Genomic DNA, 21,237 nt, shown 5'->3' with positions numbered 1-21,237 from the left:
AGAGACAAGGCGGCGGGAGAGAACGAAACGTACCACGGTCTCGTGGATTCTGCCTGCACTCTGCGACCATTCCGCAGTTACACGTCGTCCAAGTCGGTTTCGTAGCGTACCTTGGTCCCTGGCCGATTGCCACGAGGCACCACCGTTCCTCGAGATGCTCGAAGAGCCGAGCCGCCTAGGTACCGGCATCGATAGATCCTGACCGGACCCTGGGAAACACCGATCGGCCGTTCCTCGATCCTGGAAAATCCTTCGACGGCGGAATTCACGTGCCAAATATGGTTCGGCTCCCTCGAAGCTCCTCTCGGTAGCGATGCTGGGCCCGTGGTGAACGGTAAACAAGACTTTGACGAGAGACACGGAGTCGAACGATCTTGAACCGATCCTCTTGCACGCGCGCAAGGACTCGTCCGGGACTTAGTAGTGGTTTTCGGTGGTTCGGTATCTCGGTGCGGTGACACTCGGACTTGTTTTCGGATCGACGAGGATGACATGCCGCGAAGAAGGTCGCGAGGATTTTAGCGCGGCGAGCGACGCGCAAGGATGCCCCGCCGGCCAACGGAAATGACAGGGATCTTTTCGCGTTTCGTCCCGAGTGCCCGTCGAATGATTCCGAACGAAAATGTGCCCGCTCGACGAACAGGTGACGAACGGTTTCCCAATCGATGCCTGAACTCCGTGGCGTGTCACGGTGTGTCGAGACGTTTCCCGATCCTCCGATGACTCGTGATCGCTACGATCCGTCCTGGAAATTTCTTTGAACGAATCGCGTCGCGATCGCGAACGGGATTAGGATTTATCCGGACCCCGCGGTGACACACAGGACGGAACGTGCACCTCGCGTTTCGCGAAAAACTATCGGGTAACGGTAATGGCGAGTCTGTATCGATTGTAGATTGCGCTAATTGTAGCCGCGTTTGCTTCGCACGGTCCGCGTGCCGCGCCGCGCTTTCCGCGGAACATTGTTTTCCCTCCCGGGAAGCACTTTTTCGCGGGCACCGTGAAAGTGAAACCGGAGCAGTTCGAAACCGAGAGTCGCAAAATATCGGCTCGTTCGAATTGTGCCGTCCAGAGGAGTTCTGCGTTTGTCACGTACGATGATTTTCTCCCCTTGACACGCTTCGTGCTCTTGTTTTGGAGCTCCGAACGTAACTTGAACGATATAGGGACAGCGGTAAAGCGTGCGTTTCTCGTTTCGAAATGATAATACGATGGATATCGCGCGATCGCGATAGTTTCCCTTGAGCTGGTACACTTTTAGTATTCGGCTCGACACCGTCGTGTAATTTTCAGTTCTGTAACTCGGCGAAGCTAACGGAAAAACGATTTTCGCTTCGCTTCGCTTCGACATCGACGCGACAAAAGGATCTCGGTGTTGCCTGCGAGAATAAGAAAATCACGTGCGTTCGTGGTAACAAGAAGTGTACGCGGTAACGTTGATTTCGAGACAAAAGTGCCCGCCGAAAGGAGGGATGAATAAGTAAGAGAAACTTTCCACGAGAGCGCCGAGAAGATTGCGTATGTAAAGAGCGCAAAATGCGACATGTACCGCGCCGCCTAAGAAATGATCGGTTCAACAATAAAACGGTATACCCAGAGAACGATTCGATGAATGTATGCGAACGAGGCCGTTGTTATCGATACTGATTTAAACAGCAAGTGCGGCGGTGCCTTTTGCCGATAAAAAGTGAAACGGTGCCTGATCTTGCCACGGCACTAACTACCTCGACCTTAATGACGTTGGATACACCCGGTTTGGTAAGTAATCGTTTAATCGGTTTAATCGGCTATAATAATTAACCCTTGATAATTTTACCTTGGTTTTATTATTAACACGTTGGTACCGCTATTATCACGTTTGCGTTTTACAAGCTCGGGTCGGCACGATTCCACGAGAAAGCTTCAGCTATCCTAAACGACATTGAGATACTTTTACCGGCACGCCATTACGAACCCAGATACCTGGGGTATAATTTATTGATACGTGGTGTATCAATTAAACTCGATCAGAAGTATTTCTGAATTCGAATAGTTAGAACATGTACGTTCGAACTATTTGCATACGCGTATAGAGTTACGATATTTTTTATCGGACAATATTTTTTCTTCGATAGAATTTGTTTTTCGCTTTCGTGTGCAACAATTTCTCGTACGACGTTAAATTGGAGTTCGTAGAATCGAGAACACATCGCGAGTAACTTTTACCGAAATTTATCTGTTCAACCCTTTGCATTTGAAGAATTTTCTCCGATTATCTATCAGCAACTAAAACGAGTTCATTCGCGAACTAGTAAGTATCGAATTAAGTCAAATATAAAGAAATTTTGGTTTGAAAGTGTACCGATGCAAATTTTGTGAAATAAAAATGTTGATATAATCAACTTAATCTATAAACTCATTGTATATAGTATATACTATAATATATATATTATAATATTATTATTTTTATTATTATTATTATAATATATTATTATTAATATATCTTTACTATAATATATATATTTGATAACGTAATAATATATATATTATATATGTATATAAATAATATATATATATAACGTATAAATATATATATATTACCATTAGTATATTGATTATAGTATAGATATATTAATAATAATAAATAATAATATTATAATCTATATATATATATTATAATATTATTATTTTTATTATTATTATTAATATATCTATACTATAATCAATATACTAATGGTAATAAACTCATATAATCGACTGAAGTTAATAAAAATATTGACACAGTACCATAATTCAAATGAAAGATTTTATATGAACTTTTGCACGTTTGCATTCAAGAAATTATTCACCGTAGGTAGTTGCACAAAATAGGCAACGAATAAATGCGCGTATCAAGGATCATCCCTTTTCCTTGTCAATTCGATCGAAATTCCATTTTAGGAGCTTTGCCATCGGTCCATCGTTTTGTTTGTTTCTTGATTAACATCTCCATTGTCTTAGAAGGCACATATGAAATGACATTATTTTAAATATTATATCGAATTATTGAAATATCAAATAATAATTTTATTTCATAATTATTTTCATTATTTTCTTACTTTTTTACATTAAATCTTTTTACTTTCATACCTTTGTTATACCTTTGGTTGCGTTATTTTGACGATCACTTCTCTTGTCATATCTGACATAAAAAAAGAACAACGAACTAATTCTTTATTTAGAATTGGTATTCTTTCGAATGGATCGATATTATTTTTTTGTCTTCAAACAGCAGCATTGAAAATAACGATTCGAAATGAATTATTCGGGAAACAGTTATTTCTCATTTTCATTTCGAATAAAATTTGTCCAAGTCTCTGCTCGAAGGAAGAGCGACTACCAAGAAAGTGTCGTCTACAACAATCAAGGCGTTCTTGGAAACGATCCAAGCTCTCATTGTAGCAGTATAAACAAAGGGTCTTATTTTTTTCGACAACAGTTCCCCTCTTTTCGACCAATTAGAGTCTGCGAAAGTAACGCGAGTGCCCTTAGAAAGTGGAACATCGGTGATTTTTACGCGGTGCTGTGGATCTAACACGGTGCACGCATTAAAATTGTCAGTGTCGGTAACAGGATCTCGTTAAGAAGGAATCGATATGCACACGATGGCATTCGGCGCCGTTCGACGAATGCGGTTTCGAAGATAAACTTTCATTGCTGCGGTGCTACACGCGGTAGCATCGATCGATTTCAAAATTATGTATCTATTAAAGGAGCAACTCGTGTCTTTTTGTTTTTTTTTTTTTTAAATTACCGATTTTCTTTTTGCTTTCGATCGTTCGAGTGCTGTACCCTCGCTCATTCGGAATAAGGACTCTTTTTCGCGTAATTTTCGTGTAAATTCCTATTTGCATATGAATTATTTGACAATTAATGTTATGCTATGTCAACATATATAACATAACATATGCTGTTATATGTTGTCATATATGTCAATATATATAACATAACATATGCTGTTATATGTTGTCATATATGTCAATATATATAACATAACATATGCTGTTATATGTTGTCATATATGTCAATATATATAACATAACATATGCTGTTATATGTTGTCATATATGTCAATATATATAACATAACATATGCTGTTATATGTTGTCATATATGTCAATATATGTTATGTATTAATTATTTGACAATTAATGTTATGTTATGTCAACATATCTAACATAACATATGCTGTTATATGTTGTCATATATGTCAATATATGTTACGTATTAATTATTTGACAATTAATGTTATGCTATGTCAACATATATAACATAACATGTGCTGTTATATGTTGTCATATATGTCAATATATGTTATGTCAATGTATATAACACATATTATGATGTTGTGTTATGTCATTATTAATTATATGAATTATTTGGCAAAATTTGGAATTAAGCATCACTCGTCGATTAAAAGATTACTCATTGTAAAAAGAAAATAAAGTAGAAGTTGTTAACTTATACATTCTCTTCCGTTTCAAGAATCTGTTATCATACGTTTAAAAAAATCGTCGTAGATTTGCAACTTCACGTACACAGGCTGGTTCAACATATAAAAATGTTAAAAATTAATTGTAAAACATTAAAACATTGTTAACATTTTTCACTTATTAGTAGATTGCGGATCTTTATGCAAAATAATAATCGCATACATCAATTGTATAATGTAAGATCGAAGCACGATTTGATTTCTTTCTGTAATAATTTCAATAAGTCGAAATTAATGCACGAACATTTTTCGTTTTTTCGAATCTTGTCATTGTTTCAAAATTTTCACACCCATTTTTTGCCATAAATACATCAAATCCGCAGTCTACTTATTAGTAATTTAACATCTCTGTAGGAAAACAGTATATGGAAACTTGCAAGTTGACTGTCAAATTAAAATAAAGAATTTTTGTGATTAAAAAAAAATTTTTCGGAAAGAAAGAAATGCTTTTGAAGAAATAAACTGACGTTTCTGAAAGAATACGTCGAGCGTGGTTCGAAGTTGGTGATCAAGATTCTGTTGAAAATGTGCTCGCGCGTAAGTTCAAAATTAGACTTTTCTTCGGGTCAAAAAGAATGCGTTTCGTAGCATCTGTCTACTATTATCCTATGTAGCTCCTTTTATCAAAGTGCAAAAACAGTCTGCCGCTATCTGACCGTGAATATCGTAACTTTGCTATCGATAAGGCTATTGAAACCTTATAACGCTCATACCATCCCACACAGACCATTTGGCACGCAATGAAATGCAATAAATGTTTAAAGTGTATACATGGAACGACTACGCTTATCGAGCTTATAATGAAAGGACATCTAACGTCCGGAATGCATTTATAAATTACCTGATAATGCGAGCACACGTAATTATTGGAAAAGATCTTTCGAAAGTTGTACACTTCAAAGTTTTTACGAGCGGGCAGTAACAACGTTTGCAAGTCTTTTGGAATTAAAAAATTCTTTCACAATTAACCCCTTCATGGAATTTTACGGTTTATGACAATAATTGTCAGAATACCATAACTTGGAACACCATTTAACGTAACCTGATCTTAATTTCACTTACATAAATACAATTACAAAGTAGATCTAATTAATAAAAACTACAAAATAGTTGTAATAAACAAGTGACTGTTATAAAATTGGTGAATGAGTCTTCGAGGTTTTATGAATTAAATAAGTTCTAATAACATAATATCTCTTGCCTTTAAGTACAAAATATTCAATAGTTTTATTGCAGTCAAAACGTGTTACAAAAGTAACATAATCTTTCAAACGATTCTTAAAAACGTAAAATAATTGTTTAATTTATTCCATTGTTATCGTTCCCCTCACATTGTAACACGTTTTTTTTTTAAATATAAACAGAATAGAGCACTGCAGTCGCGATCACTTTGAAACAGTAATATTCATCTGAAACTCAATTATAGATATATCAAAAGCGAGCACTATCTTTTTGCTTCGTTTCCATCTACGAGTTCATCTCGATCCATTACGTCACACAGCCCTGTCTCCGCAAATTTGATTCACGACCTTTCATTGTTAACGCAAAAGGCATGCACAAAAAGTTCCTTTCTTCTTCTTATCTTGCTGAAACACCTTCACAACGGACGCGACTCAATGTCGCGTTTTCTCTTGACTCGGGATTTTCTTACACACTGTTGCGTTAAACAATTGTATGCATATCAAATCTAAAACGTATGTTCCATCAATACTTGCTGTATATACTGTTCAATAAATCGTGAAAAATTCGGATGAATATCTTACGACGTCGAAGGTGACTGCCATTGACCAATATTAAGCGGAATTTTTTTATTCAGATCCTGTCATTAAGGTGTTAATCGTCTCGGTCGATCGTAACCATCAATTCTTAATCATTTAATTTATTCAGGGACGCGTTTATCGCTCTTCTTCATTTTCAAGGCTAATTCCATGCAATTTGCACTAAGTGATTGCATGTTCTCCGTGGCGGTTTTACTTTTCTATTATCATTTTACTGGTAGTCATCGGACTGAACCGTATCAACGTGTTTTTTTTTCACGGTTCCTCTCTTCCTGTACTTGTTTTCTCTATTATACAGTATATATTATAGAATGTATATACTACATATATTCTAGTATGTATTTTCTCTATTTTCTCTCGATGGCTGGACTGCACTCTACACGCAACCACAACAATCGCTGCTGAATAACATACAGTAGAACAACAATTTGTATAAAATTCAACATAAATTTTACACTCTTCTGCAGCGAGAATATTTATCAAAAGAGAGCGAGTAATAAATAAGTAAGAATAAAATAAATAATAAGAATAAATACGTCATATTCAGTCGAACTACAGCAAGTTTCTTTTAAATAACAATCTGAGAAGACGATCATTGAACAACATTTACTCGAGATAACTTACTGGCTTACGAATAAAATTGCTACCGATATTAGATTGTCTATTAAAATGCCCACAATTACGAATTTTTGTCTTATTATATCTTATACAGCAATCGAACAATATACACATCGTTCCAAATTTCAAACGTTCTTCACCATTTTGCTTCATCCTTTCCTCTATTATCGTTTCTCCCTTTTTCGAATTCTGCTATCAAAAATTCTTAATTTCGTTCTTTGAATTTTTCTAATCCCGTTATCCTTCGAAAACATTTTTTCGTTAATTTCTCCTTTATACGCAGCCTGCCCACCCCCCGCCCCCCGCCCTACGCTCTCTGTCTCTGTCACTCAATTTACTTTGCTATTTATTCGTCTCCATCTTTTTCTCTTTCTTCTGTTCCTCATCGAGAGTCTTCAACGAACACTCCTTTCTCTTCACTCCACTCTACAGGCTAGCCAGCCAGCCAGGCTCTCATGGTGTCCCATGTGTTTGTATATCTGAAGCGAATTTGTGTGCGTGAACGGTCCCTAGCCGGGAACTGCATCTCAAGAGGACTCAAGTCATCGTCCTGCCGCTCCTGTTGAAAATCAGAGGCTGACTCTCTGTCGCCGACAAGTTGATTTCAATGATGAACACCTTTTCCCCGCCTGGAAAATAACGATACGCGTTTACCTGGCTCGCAAAGTGGCCCAGATATAGTTTTTCTCTTTTTTTTTCTTTTCTGCAACGGCCGAAGCCGGTTTGCAAAGTGAACCTCCCACGAAAGTAGGCGGATAGAATCACGCGCAATTGTGATCCAGATGGATCAGTCGGCGTTTGCGGGGTGTGAATGCGCGTATTTCATGTTCGGTTAATGAAAAAAACAGATTTATCGAACACCTTGATTTCAGTGAAAATACGTGATGCTGTTTAACAATGCACGTGACTTTTGTCTATGGCATGCGTGTATGTGTCTCTTATCCTTGACAATCGTCTATATATAGGACTATGAATAGGTTTCAACAGAAATCATGCGATTCTCGATCAAATTAGGATTTCAAGCACGATAGAATTATGCTGGTGTGATCCAAATTGCTACAAAAATTAACAAGGATATCAATTTGTTGTTTCCAGATTATTAAGACGATCGAAGAGAGAAAGAAATTTCAATATGCATACAGTTTATCGCAATTGATGCAGGCAGATTTTATTTTGCATAAAGGATCGCGGTCTATGATTTTTCAAAATAATAATTCGTTCGACTAGTTCGTTAACATTTGCTCATAGAATGTGGATATTTTTAACTGACTACTTAGTTCGACCTTACAATAAAAATTAGGCGAACCATTGGTAGCGAAGTAGATACAAACATTTATTATTTTATGCATTCACTATTATTATTATTATATTTACTTTTACTATTATATACATTTATTATTACTGTTACATTTACTATTTTCTTCTTAATTAACGTAAAAACAATTTTTAAGTTATTACGTATGTGTACGAGTTTTTTTCATAATTGTTCTCTATTGTCTATGATTTTTCAAAATAATAATTCGTTCGACTAGTTCATTAACATTTGCTCATAGAATGTGGATATTTTTAACTGACTATTCAGTTCGATCTTACAATAAAAATTAGGCGAACCGTTGGTAGCGAAGCAGATACAAACATTTATTATTTTATACATTTACTATTATTATTATATTTACTTTTACTATTATATACATTTATTATTACTGTTACATTTACTATTTTCTTCTTAATTAACGTAAAAACAATTTTTAAGTTATTACGTATGTGTACGAGTTTTTTTTCATAATTGTTCTCTATTGTCTATGATTTTTCAAAATAATAATTCGTTCGACTAGTTCATTAACATTTGCTCATAGGATGTGGATATTTTTAACTGACTATTCAGTTCGATCTTACAATAAAAATTAGGCGAACCGTTGGTAGCGAAGCAGATACAAACATTTATTATTTTATACATTTACTATTATTATTATATTTACTTTTACTATTATATACATTTATTATTACTGTTACATTTACTATTTTCTTCTTAATTAACGTAAAAACAATTTTTAAGTTATTACATACGTGTACGAGTTTTTTTCATAATTGTCCCCTATTCGTTACGGTATGCAAATTATTTGGAGCTTCCCCTGTAATTTTCACTTTATTGAGAGAGAATGAAAAACGTTCGTCAAACAGAAAATGTCAAATGCAACTTCTAAACAATTTTCAGTTCTCGCCTCGTTCGATCGTCCGACTCGATGAAAATCTGCACGCTTTATATCCATCGTAGCGAAGCAACAGCAACCACATAATGCAATAAACGCTATCACGTATATGTCCTTTTAAAACGTTCTCGCATTCAGCCTCGTGGCTCCTTAGAGGTTTGACAGTAAAGATGTCACAAGTATGAGACATCGCGAGATAACCCTAAATGATGCGGCATATAAAAGTTGTTGCGCCGTTTCCCCAATTGGCGCGACGCTCTTCAAAACGCGTAAAGGATGGTCATCGTTGGACCGATAAAAACCGAACGTTGTCAGGACGCCGATGACGCCGGAACGTCATCTCGTAAAGTTTTACAGTCGTTTTAGGATCATCTGTTCGGATAATCTCGCGGCGTCGAGTACAAAGGATTTACCAGTAAGGAGAATCCTGATATTTACAACAAAATTGCAATTGCTCCGGTCTAGGACTCGATTAAATGCCTAAAAAGGAAGATCACAACGAGCTTGTTGCTCTGGAAGATACAAAAATCTCGAACAGATCTGCGCGATTAAAGTAAGACGGTTCTCGACTACATGTTGAATGAAACCAGTATTTTCAATCGTTATACGCCGCGAGTATTTGTGCGAAGGAAAAATGTTCTTCTGCAGTTGCGACAAACAGGTGGTAAATAGAAACTATCTATAATAATTTTAGCGAATTGGAAACAATATATAGATATTCGAGACTTTCATTTTTGTTGTAAATAACATGAAACCCGCAGTCTAGGTCGACACCAGTCAACACGAGATTCACTTTGCAAAGATCTGAACTATACTGTCGCTCTTAACTTCGAAGCTTGTTATAATTTTAGGGCAACTGTTATTTTAGCGAATGTTTTATTGCGGATAAAATGATCGTGTATATTTTCTAAGAATAACAGTAAGAATAATTCAGCAATAACATTTCAGTGTATTACGTTGTTAAAAGAATTTATTGTAATCGAGAATACTCAGAACTTTTGACACTAGTTTTAGAAAATATCTAGTATAAGTATATAATAAGTAATAATAGTAATTAGTAATAATAACAATAAGTAATAATAAGTATAATTATCTCGTTGCAAATATTTGTTCATTGTTGATGAATTACGCTGCGGATTTTCACGCCGTTAGCACAAAACTATTATAATAATATAATAATATAATAATTATATTATATATTATATATTATTATTATTATATATTATAATTATTATATATATATTATATATTATAATTATATTATATTATATTATAATAATATAATAATATACAATAGTTGAAATTTTAGACAAATTTCGAGATACCATTATCATCTTTGCAACTTATTAAAGTTATACAAGAAGAAACAAATCTCCGTGCATATGCCTACAATTTTTATTTTGCATAGAGATCCGCGGTCTACTGATCATTTCTTAATCGATCAATATTGATTGTATTAAAAATTGTGGAAGAAGAAATAGGTACGTCGATTAATATCAATACTTCTGTTCCCGAAGAAACGGACGTCGCAAAACGCGGGTCGTAGAACGTTCTATGGAGATTTCGCGTGGCTATCTCGTTTTGCTGAAAAATTCACGACTCTAAAACCCGCCTCTAATTGCATCTCGACCGTCCATTACATTTTTCGCGGATGCAAGTTTATATGTTGGCATCACGAACGTAATTACGACTCTAAGAGAAATTAAACAGCGATGTTAACGTCCACTTGTACCAATTCCCGGCTTTCCTGCTTGTTCAAGTAGCTATAGCCGGCGAGCTTGTATCGCAGAATTTCAGTAGGTTTATCGGCAGTGAAGTTACGATAATGTTTCCTGGTCAGGTGGCGGCAGAGGCTGCTTCAGAGCTGCTTTAGAGCTTCTTTACACGCCTAGCGGCAGCACTAAAGACATGGAAATATGCCTAACTTATTACGATAATTCTACGCTCCTCTCTTTGTAATGCATTTCATCGTAAAGATCATTCATCAGCACCGCGCGGACTTTGTAGCTTCTGTTTTTAATTAGATGGCAACTGTACAGACATATATATATATATACTTTTCGTCCGCGTCAAATATCCTTTTGTGTCTCCGATTAAAACTGAGGAAATGATTTGATTTGTATATATCCTTTATTTTATTTATTTATTGACAATTTTATTAATTGATATATCAAAAGTTTATTTACATTAAAACGTCAAAAAGTATCCTTTCATATTAAAATGTCAGGAAGCGTTCTTTACATTTTAATTACATTTGAATTTTAAATATAAACTATTTAAATATACGTGCTCGTCCATTTCGTGAAACGATTGTGTATGCCATAATAATGCAAAAATTAAGTATAACTGTTAGACACTTCTTATTCAAGTTATAATACGTCGCCAGAGTGCGGAAATTTATGCACTTATGGTATGCAGTGAATATACAGTACAGACGGTGTGCAAAAATATGCAAACTGCATGCAAGATATATGTATACAAAGTGTATGCAGCATAGATTTGGAAAACGTGCACTTGCGTAGATACTAAAAAAATGCATCAAATTTTGTTACATGTAAATATATTTAATATTACACAAACTGTTCTAAAAAATACTCACGTTGTACTTGCTTGTGCGTATTATTCAAATATTAACTTCATGACATTAGAAACAAAATATAATATTACATATTTTATACAAATATAATATTTGTACATGTATACAACTATATTGAACTCTATTGACTTTTTAATCTATCATTTCTATAAATTTTTAAATGATTGAACCTTTAAACATCATCAACTTTATAAACTTTTATTAGTATTATATAAATTAATTAATTATTATATAAATTATTAAGTATAATATAAATTAGTATTATATATGTAAACTTTTATTAAGTATTTGATTATTAATATTATACTATACATAATATTTTCATGCATAATTGAAGTGACAATAAACTACAATATCTTTTTATCGAAACTCTCAATTGAAAATTGATGCTTTTTGTCGGAGATAATTAGTTTAACTGAAGCATGTTCGAATTTACTCGAATGGCATCTTGCAAGAATGTGAAAAGAGAAGAGCACAACAAAATCATAATACTTTACTCTTCAACGACGAGTCTAAGCAAATTCTAACCATTTCCAAGCTAATTTGTAGCGAAATTGTGTACATGCATGCAATACGTGGAACATGCAACTTCTGTTCAAAATATGCAAGGACTATGCAATATTTTGTTTTTAAGTCGATATATTTAAGGGTTTGCGTTTAAAAATATGGATGCTAACTTTCGAGAAGATTTACTTGTATTTGTTATCTCAGGATACTGATATCTTTCTCAGTATAAATAATTTCGTATAAACATTAAAAAAATCACCACTTTTCATTGCGGTAAAGTGACTTATGCCACTTTCAAAATAAACGGCTCATATTCCAATTACAGTTTCGTCTGTCATTTTCCTAAAATATTTGCATAAACTTCCGCAGTCTGTACACCGCTTTTGCAATGTCACGTTCTACAGCACATTTTATGCGTTCACTTCTTGATCAGCAACTTCAACATCGGTATGTTCTTATTTTCAGGAAAAGGTTTGTTCGCTTTTCCAATGTACTAAAGAACGCGATATTTATCCCGTAGACTCCGATTAAGATTTAATGTGTTTCGTAAATAAGCAATAGGGTCTGCAGCCACTCGTCTAAGCACATACAGCCTATGTACCACCAAATGTTGAGGTGCTATTTGTCATAACACCGAGAGAGTAGCGTTCTTATGCGTTGGACTACGGAACGGGAAGCAGCTAGTGATAAGTAGTACTCCATAAGACCGATGCTTGTTTAAAATAGCAAGTGTTGTAGACGGAACTTTCTACTTGGTCTTCAGCTATTAAATGATTGGTCAAAACATAGTTGACATTAGAATTACGATCATACAACTCTGCTGATTATTGCATTCAATCAACAGGATTAATGCTACAATTTGCGTATCAAATATACATATTTCGTTCGGATCGAAACGGTTATCGGTAGACTACGGATTTTATCGATCTGCGAGAGAAATGAATGGATTAAATATAAAATTGTAAGATCACATTAAGAGAATTTAAGGATATCGTTACGTTATTTTCAACTTATTGTAATCATAAAAAGTGGAAACACATTTTCATCTAACATATGTTTCTTGCAATTAACAGGGACAATTTTTATTTTGCTTAAAGACCTGCAGTCTAGTTTCTAGGCTTATTTTTCATATTTCTAGCACACGGCTAAATTATTCTTCAATGAATAAACCTACAGGGAGCCACGTTTGTAACGCTTGCAGAAAGATTTTATATGATTTTTAGAACTCCGTTTTTTCCAAAAAGCGCCGATTATTATTTTAAGAAGGGAATTATCATGGTCGTTAGTAATAACGTTGCTACAAGTCATCCAAACGAGGAATATCAACGATTTCATTTGAACTGAAAAAAACGTCTTCCAAGCAAGACAATTCACGGCCCGGTTCGATTTCATTAAAACGTACGACGACGATATCTACGCAATGCTTTCGATGAAAAACGTGTTGCAACACTTCGTTCGCCTCGCCTTCTACGCGGATAACATCTTTAGCGAGCACGGTAACTCGCTCTGCTGAAAAGTTCTTGCGAGGGGTGGTAGGGGATGGTTTTTCATTTTCTGCGGGCAGCGCGCGTTACAGCACGCTAATAAAATTATATTAATTAGTACTTTCCAATAATAAAACGGTTTAAACTGTCGTTTATAAGCAGAGAACGGGCGTCACGGATTTTATGGCAGGCGATCCCGGCGCGACCCCGAAGAATCGCACCTAATTATCACCGAGTCGAGTTTCCGTGAAACTGCAACAGGGTCTCGTTTTATTGCACGCGCGCCGCGCCGGTGGAACGTCATGCGCGCCTTTAATATTGGACCAACGATCTTTTATGTTCATTATAACCAGCGTGGTATCATCCAGCTGCGCAGGATCAACGATCAGCGTCGCCGGGACCAGCTCATTCAGCAACAAATGTAGCGGTGCTTGCACTACTGCCGGTCATGTCTTGTTCAACACGCCAGCGAGATACTTTATTGCTGATAATTCGAGGCTGGCCCCGCGAGAGACGTGCTGAAGTACGCCATTTACATTCCTGTCGTGATCACAAATGCATTTTATATACCGGCTAATATTCTGCCTGATCGCGTGGGCTAGATAAACGCGGACATACAGGGTGTTTCAGATGTGCACGCGGATACTTAAACCCGCCGAGTGAAACTCGGGTTCCTGCGATATTATATCCGATTGTCGCAGACTTTTTGTGCTTCGCACGCCTGTGGCCTGGCTACGCTTCGACATAATCCAGCATCCACAAAAGTTCCATGAAATCGTAGCGATTCGTTCGAGGGGGAGGGCCTCATGGAACCTTTCGTCACTTTCCGAACATATTATTTGACGTTTCAAGATACATAAATTTGTTTATCACTATTTTTAATAGCGTTTTATAGACGTATGCTGATATAATAAATTTTGTTCTTCGTGAAAATTTCGGTCGACGGCGCGGCGTGCGGTCTAGCATTTTTTCCTTCGATATTGAAGAAAATATAAAACATAGTTGCTGTAAACGCAATGATGAGTTATCACAGTTGATCGCATTTTACGTATTATCACTTTCACTGCCAGCCCAGTATAAGTTCCACAAAATTTGAGTCATTTATTTAATGAAATGAAATGGCAAACATTGAAGTATACGATGCTGAAGGACGATGACAAAATTCAGAAGATTATTGAAAATATTGTTATATTATTACTCCTGATGAACTATCGAAATTATTGAAATAAGTAGCACAATTTCAATTAACTTAGGCGTCGTACGATCGATTTGGAAAATTTATATTTTGCACAAATATCTAAGTACAACGATATATACAAAATGAGTTTTGACAAGCGTTATTTTTCGAGTAATTGTACACTAGCTAATTTGTGCAAACGAAAGATTTTTCTCACAACTGTCGTTCCAGGAACAAAGTGGTAGAATTTGTTCTTAGACTATTTAATTAACCATAATATTATGTCGCATTTATATATACTATTTCTTGTAAAATGTGCTCTTGAGAAGTTTCTATTTAAGGGAATTAATTAAAATGTATAACACACTTTATTTCTTTGAATAAACACTTTTATAAAATTGAAAATACGTTCGCTTTCAAATTTCTTCATACTAGTGTCTCTACTCATATATATAAATACTATCAAAGCTTTAAAAATTAACTACAGTATTATCTTCAACTAATGAAGAAATTATAGTATGTTCCTGCTATATTATATATTTCGTTTGTCTACGTTTATCATATTATATATATTTTATATATTTTTATATTTTATATATTTTATATATTTTATATATTTTATATATTTTATATATTTTATATATTTTATATATTTTATATATTTTATATATTTTATATATTTTATATATTTTATATATTTTATATATTTTATATATTTTATATATTTTATATATTTTATATATTTTATATATTTTATATATTTTATATATTTTATATATTTTATATATTTTATATAGTTTATATATTTTATACATTTTAAGTTAACTTGGATAATTAGAAATAAGATGAACCAAGTTAAACATTTTCTGTGTACACTTAAGATTGTAATAGTTGTGAACCTGAACACAATATGTGTATAATAATAATAATTATTCTTTTTTGTATGTTATTTTAACTGTTTTTTCGTAACAATGATTTACAAAGTAAAAATATGTTGGTATTTTATTTATAATTGGACGTATTTAAAGGTTTGTCAAACTTTCAAATCGGTCGTACCAGTATTTTTTCTGATATTGATGGAGAATCCTTGCCCCCTTTTTTAAGAAGCTCTTGTTCGTGAATGCGTTTAACATGCTGAGTGACCACCTGAAATGAAAACACGACAGGATCAAAAGTTACAAAATTTATGACTCGTTATTTCGTTGTGGTGCTGATACGCGTACTACATAACCAGCCGCAGCAGGTAAACCTGAAAGCAACAGCCACCCATCGTGGTCGGGCAAGGTGTAACACAAGAATCGATCTACCATAATGGACTATACTTTTCGATCTTCGAACGTAACTCTTAATCTTCTGAAATTACTCAAGGAAATTGTTCAGCCTCAATCGAATTACTTGTAATTTGTTTTCTGTGTTCTTCTTTCTATCGCGCAACTATAGATTATTCTCATAGGTTCATCATAAGCTAGAAATGTCTTGTCTAATATACTTGCTTATCGGAAAACGCAGATGTCGATTTTTATAAACCGATTTATTTCGATTCAATTCGAAATTGGAACCAAATAAATCCTTAGTTACTTCCTAAAGCTGATAAAAACTCCACACACATACACATTGTTATATATATTATTATTATATTAATTATTATTATTATATTCTTATATATTATAATATAGTTTTTATGCATTTATACAAAAATTGAATATGTAGAATATAAACTGAGAGATATTGATATAATTTAAGTCCACTTCTGACTTCTCATTCTTCTGTTCTTGACAGTTGATTTAGATAATTTTCATATTTTCATGTAATAAAATCAAACTGCAGGCTTACTGTGCCAATTAAGAACTTACCAGTGTAATTTGTAAAACGTTAATAAAGAAATTACGAACTTTGTGGTAAGTCTTTTCAATTTATCACTTATAAAGCAAAGTGTCAAAGAAATGTTCCTTTTTATAGCTTGTACATGTTAAATTAAAAAGAAAATTGAAACTGTTAATTTGCTTTACATAATGCAACATGTATATTCATAACATAAATGAATGACAAAACCTGCAATTTTAATTACCACCTACATGACAAAGTGATCGTATGCAAGATAATCGTTCACTCCTGATGTCATCAAGGTACACCTAATAGTGTAAATAGTCACGAAGCAAATTAAATATATAGTTTTGAAAAAATTACTGATTAAATTCACAAGTACAATGAAATTATAAAGTTTGGCCAAGTGAATGCAAATTATGCGGAAACTGCAATTGTGCATGACACACTGGTAATCAAATTTACAGCTCGATAGATTCTTCTAAAGAAGTACGTGTATCTATTTGCATCGTAAAATACAATTTACGTTTGTACCATTTTCAGTTGCAGAAGATCAAAGGGTGCGTTTACTTTGGGCAAAATTCAATCATCGTTAGACTCCGAATCTTTATGTAAATACCAATTCCTATAGACCATTTCATAAAACCAAGAGTGAGGAACGATTTACGAACTAGAAAATTCCTTATAGTATAAAAATAAGACAGCACTGCCATTAATATATGTTAATATGCGCGTCATTTACTAGTTAAAAAATATGTAAATGCCATGGATGCACAAAGGTTCGCAATCCATTCACCATATTCCCATTAGTAATTTCCATGCAAAATGATTTTGGCATGGCCAGAGTTAAATTTGTTACCAACTGTATACCACTATTTAAACTCTTGAATAGATGCTTTCAACAACGGCGCTAAAAATCGGAAAAGAAACTCGACAAATTTCGTCGGAGAACCTTTAAGAATCGATCTGAGCTGATAAATTAAACGATTCGAGAATCCGTCGAGGACATTTTCATCCAGCGAATGAACGATGAAATCCAAGGAAGCTCCGTCGAACGACTCATTTTCCCTAAACGGTCGACCGCCCTTTCAGCTCTTAGCTACCTGATTCACCGATCCGATATCACTCTCGGCGAATCGGCTGCGAAAAAATCCAGAAAACCCGCAAACCATAAATACGGGTTTACCGCGTGCCTTAGTCATCGGCTCGCACAGTTCTCATATCCCGGTATAACACACGGCGGAAAATGAAAAGTTATAGAGTTTGTGACTCGTAACTCAGCTCCGTAGTTTCTATTAACCAGTCATGCAGCTCTCAGCCCTCAGCCGTGCTGAGAGAGCAAGAACCGAGGAGTCTCGCGGAGTCGCTTCAGGAGCGAGCAAGGTGTAATGTCGAATCGATGTACCATAATCGCTTGGACTTAGGTGTCTTTCGTTCCGAGGCGAGTCCTCGGCGTGCTTACTGCCCACAGAACTGGTATACGCGTACCTTATGTATGCTCAGGTACTGGTTATATATACCGGGTGAAGCGCTTAACATTATCGTTCGGATTTACCTTCGGAAATGCCCTTCTTCCGCGCTACAGGGTCTTCGAGTGTTTTCGTAAAACGGGGATTTTTCAACGAGTCTCCTGCGACGAACGGAAATGTTGAGATCGTGCATAATTCATCGGATTTTTCGCAGCAACACTTGGATATCGAATGGGAAAGCCGCGACGTTTTCGTATCACACTCTAAGTCACAGTATTCATGAATGCGTAAATACGCGCGTAGGGGACAAGTTGTACCAGAAACATTTTTCAGTGAATCTCTGATGATAGATAGATGCAAATCGTTGGCTTTCAACGTGATTTTTCTATATTTTAACAGGTTTTCGGAGATATGTACAGAGTTTGACGATATTATATATATTATATTAATATATTATAATATAATATAATAATATATATAATATAATATAACCTATAATATATTATATTATATTATATTATATTATATTATATTATATTATATTATATTATATATATTATATTATATTATATTATATTATATTATATTATATTATATTATATTATATTATATTATATTATATTATATTATATTATATTATATTATATTATATTATATTATATTATATTATATTATATTATATTATATTATATTATATTATATTATATTATATTATATTATATTATATTATATTATATTATATTATATTATATTATATTATATTATATTATATTATATTATATTATATTATATTATATTATATTATATTATATTATATTATATTATATATATATCATTTTTTAGCGTCACATTCTAATTCAGTAGATTTATGAGTACAGTGGTTATGCACGCGTGTGGCAAGTTGCATCAGAGATACTTTTTAATGGATCGTTGATGGCAGACGGTGCTGTGTAAATCATCGATGATTGAATGAGAATGAATGAGAATAATCGAATGAGAAATAATTCGTAACAATATTCACACGCTGAATTTCTTTTTCAGACAAAGATGGCGTTTTTCTGCACTATATTTATTATTTTACGGCTACTATTTATCGACGCAGCATCGACTACACCTGGAACATGGATGTAAGTATCTTTTTTATTTGAAACGTATCAATATTAATAGCTTCATTGTTATGCTAAAACAGGTTTTAAGATGTAATTAACAGTATTCAAAAACATAACCATTTCTACTTCCAAATTCTTACTGTACAAATAATTTCATTGTGCTCCCAAAGAGATAATGAAAAACACCCTCATAAAAACATATTTTCCTATTATAACGATGCCTAAATATTTATTAATTGCGATAGTAAAGTACGCAATATTTCTCTCAAACCGTCTTTCATATTTCACATAATTTATTATTGTGTTTATAATTAGACTGCGAATATTTCTGATGAATTTCTTCGAATCACTTGCAAAAAGACACAAGACTCAAATAGAAAATCATTTTATCTTCTTTTAATTTCGATAAAAAAATAACAGTGTTTTCAAATGTTTTAGTTGCCAAATGTCGTAATAGCTAATGAAATAATTCTTGATGTCTTAAATTGGATTAATTACTTATAGCAAAAATAGAGGAAATACGGTATTAGTTTTGGTTAATAAACAACTTTTCTTGCGCTCTATAATTTTACCATTCTTCCAACTGTTTTCATAACGACGTTTCGCATGTAATCAGCTAAAAAGAATATGAAACAGTGCGTCTCTTGGCGAGCGAAATCTCCGAACAACGTTATTCGACGCACAATTTCCCATCAACAAATGAACGATCGCGGCATCGTTCCATTATCTCGACGCAATCGATAAATTAACACGTCGCGTCGCGTCGCGGGGAGAAAGGTGCGGCCGGAGCTACCCTCGTCGAATTCTGGCAGGAATTACCTACTCGCGCGACTTCTATAATTTATAGGCCCTTTGTACAGGCCGAGACGAAACCGTGTCGTGGGAACCCGGACGAAGATATTTTTCAAAACACTGGGCCGTCTATATTTTTCCGACGTACCCATGCCATTGGTGTGTCTAATTCCTGAATTGCCGTTCTCGCCCCTTCATTCCACCCCTGCACGTCCATGACAAATCATTGAATGGTCCCTGGATCACCGTCGTTTTTCGTCGCAGGGAACTTCCATCACGTTCCGGAGGTCTTCATGCTCGACTCCATAATTGGATTTTTCAGAAATTCTAAAGATCACGGTAGAGTTTCGTTAGCATTCGGAGCGCATTTCCAGGCTTGTCGTCGCGTCGCGGTGGCAACGGCGGTACCAAATCGCTCGGCCAGGTAAAAAGCGATGAAATGCGACGTGACAGTGGACGCCATTCGGCAAGATCTTACTTCGGTTTCCACCCTTTCTCGTTCAAGCCAGAGAACTCCCAAACCGGATAAAATGGTTTTCGATCTTTTCTTTTACAGTTGCGGAGATATCATGAAAGTCATTCCTATGTGTTTGAATTGTCACTTCAGTTGTCATTTCCTAATGTTCGAATAAATCCTGTCTCGTCGTTTTCACAAAGCAATATATGTACATACATTTGTGCTAAAATCTGACGATTTTAGTCGATTTTTCAACACTGTATTTCGAAAGTAGTCGCAAGAGATATTAGCAAAAGTCTGATGAGATTGACGATCATATTGATAAATATAAAATAAACCAGTCTAAATCGAATCATTTCTTTGCTTAAAAATGAGCTATCTATTCGCACATCAACCGAATGATTTCTCCCCGAACGAATACTATACAAACCTTTGGTACTAAAGTGCACATATTTTCGAATATAATGAAAAATAGTATTTTCGTTTCTTAACCCTAGAAAGATAACCATATGACAACGTACGTAAAAGATAACCATACGCTTCAGAGGCGCATGCTTTTCTAAGGCGTCAATTTTATACTAACAATGGATATTTATTTAAGTTAATCTAGTCATTTTAAAGGTTTGGCATTATTGTAGAAATAAAATGCATTTATATTATATTTTTTTATATTTTAAGTAATTTTAAACTTAAATCACTAGACCTC

The 21,237-nt window shown here is 34.5% G+C and overlaps 1 protein-coding gene across 2 annotated transcripts in view; it reads left to right on the top strand.

Annotated features, from left to right (window-relative positions):
- The first annotated feature begins 64 nt into the window (after nt 1–64).
- The window catches only part of LOC117220094 (protein Wnt-5b), a 32,657-nt gene continuing 11,484 nt past the window's right edge, over nt 65–21,237 (top strand). Inside the window, exons 1-3 of one of the 2 annotated variants that reach the window (XM_033469779.2) lie at nt 65–334; nt 1,294–1,758; nt 19,215–19,300. In XM_033469779.2, coding sequence (XP_033325670.1) covers nt 1,735–1,758; nt 19,215–19,300 — 110 coding nt within the window. In that variant the 5' untranslated portion in view covers nt 65–334; nt 1,294–1,734. Of the gene's footprint in view, nt 644–1,293; nt 1,759–19,214; nt 19,301–21,237 lie in introns of both variants that reach the window. The other variant, XM_033469778.2, reaches the window with a different exon arrangement.

Source organism: Megalopta genalis, chromosome 10 (assembly GCF_051020955.1).
Source record: "Megalopta genalis isolate 19385.01 chromosome 10, iyMegGena1_principal, whole genome shotgun sequence".
Taxonomy (NCBI): Eukaryota; Metazoa; Arthropoda; class Insecta; order Hymenoptera; family Halictidae; genus Megalopta; species Megalopta genalis.
This window is presented reverse-complemented; position numbering and strand designations above follow the sequence as displayed.